The 2,004-nt window shown below is 35.5% G+C and overlaps 1 protein-coding gene across 1 annotated transcript; it reads right to left on the reverse strand.

Moving 5' to 3' along the window:
• Positions 1–590: 590 nt before the first annotated feature.
• LOC141147999 (olfactory receptor 1468-like) lies at positions 591–1,535 on the reverse strand. Its single transcript, XM_073635154.1, has one exon. The coding sequence runs from the start codon at positions 1,533–1,535 to the stop codon at positions 591–593; it is 945 nt and encodes a 314-aa protein (XP_073491255.1).
• Between the last annotated feature and the right edge of the window lie 469 nt (positions 1,536–2,004).

Genomic DNA, 2,004 nt, shown 5'->3' on the forward strand with positions numbered 1-2,004 from the left:
ACTGAAAAACGTGAAATAAAAATCGAGCTGAAAAGTGCGAAATGATTTGCGCTTTTCATTTCACACTTTTCATTTCGCACTTTTCAGCTCGCTTTTCATTTCACGTTTTTTAATTTCCACGTTTTTCCATGTTGCGGAATCAGAGGAGATAACATGTTATGTTATTCAACCAAAAAAATAATGTCAAAGCAATGTTATCTCCTCTGATTCCTCAACATGGCTGGTTGACGAACGGCCGTTCAGAAACTAACTGAACAGCGCAAACTCAAAAGCGTGAAATTAAAAGCGAGCTGAAAAGTGCGAAATTAAAAGTGTGAAATGAAAAGCGCGAATCATTTTGCACTTTTCAGCATACTTTTAAACACTCACCAAACTTCTACTAACACGAAATTAGCAGAAGGAGCCCATAGGGTGGCACTAAAGAGCTGAAAAACCACGTAGTACGTCTAGTACGTCACTACATTCATAATTGTTGGCCAACAATTGTGTGACTGTGTGTATGCAAGACAAGTTTGGGCCAACGCCCTTCAGAGAAAATTCCATGATTTTGTTGGCCAACAATCCAATCGTGTGTACGAGGCATTAGAGTCTTAGAACATCCTAAAACATCTCAACATTTTTTTTATGCTAACAAACTTTATTAAGGCTCTTTTGATTTCCTTGTTTGGTAGACTGTATATAAGAGGGTTTATTACCGGTACAACTGCTGTAAACAAAACAGTTAATGCTTGTTCCAGCCCAACAAGGTTGCTTGCTTGTGGCATCATGTACATAGATAAAACTGTCCCATAAAAAACACTGATGACGGAGAGGTGAGATGAACATGTGTTTAAGGTTTTCCATCTTCCTTCCTTAGACTTTATGTGTAAGATGACGCGGATAATTTTCATGTAAGATATGACAGTGCATGAGAATGGACAAATACCAAATACAAATAATTCGATACACAGTATATAAAACAATTCAGTGCCCGTACAGGCTATCTTTAGGAGAGCTTTGGGCTCACAGAAGAATTGTTCAACTATGGTTGACTCACAAAAGGACATTTGTGAGGCAGTTATTGTGAACAACAAGGAATTAAAGTATCCAGAAACCCAAATGCCAATTATGAGCTTAATACAGTGTTCTCCACTGAACACAGAGTGATAATGTAAGGGTTTGCAAATAGCAACATATCGATCGTACGCCATTGTGAAAAGAAGGATATCTTCTATGCTGGCACACCCCCCAAAGAAGAACAGCTGAGTGAAGCACTGGTTGAAGGACACCGTATTATGGTCAAATAGCAGCATGTCAAGAAGTTTGGGGACATTGACAGTGGTGTACAAGATATCTATAGTAGACAAGTTACAGAGAAATATATATAAAGGAGTGTGTAGGTGCTGGCTGTGATATATAACAATAATAATCGTACAATTCATTAGGACACCAGTAAGATATAAAAGAAGAAACACAATGAAAAGCAGTAGTCTTTTTCCAGATACGAAGGGGAAAAAAAGAAGATGGAATTCTGAAGACGTTGTATAGTTTTCCATTGGCTGGTTTTCTTTTGTTCCAAGAAAAAAAATAGTGATGTATTACATAAAGGTTTTTACAAAATTGAAACATGGGCAAGTAAATAGCAAAAGTGCTTTAAACCAAAAAAAAATGTTATGTTTTATACCTGAGCTGGAGTAATAGAATTACCCCATATGCATTAACTAGAGAACAATTGGGCAAAACAGTAATGGACAAGAATACTAGTTAACAATAATTATGATTTTTTTTTTTTTTATATTTCACATCAGTTTTTTTCCTCTTTTTATCCAGCAGCTGGAACTCGTTTCACATATTTTCTTGGATTGCATGACTTTAAAAAAAAAAAAAAGGACCTGTGACAGTGTTAATATATTAAATGGTGTTCAGATTACAGAAACAGATCTCCTCATATAGGGAAGTATACTTTTAATAAAAAAAAAAGTTAAGAATTAGGAAAACACCTACCATTAAGATTTTTTTAAACCA

Source organism: Aquarana catesbeiana, linkage group LG06 (genome assembly GCF_042186555.1).
Source record: "Aquarana catesbeiana isolate 2022-GZ linkage group LG06, ASM4218655v1, whole genome shotgun sequence".
Classification (NCBI taxonomy): domain Eukaryota; kingdom Metazoa; phylum Chordata; class Amphibia; order Anura; family Ranidae; genus Aquarana; species Aquarana catesbeiana.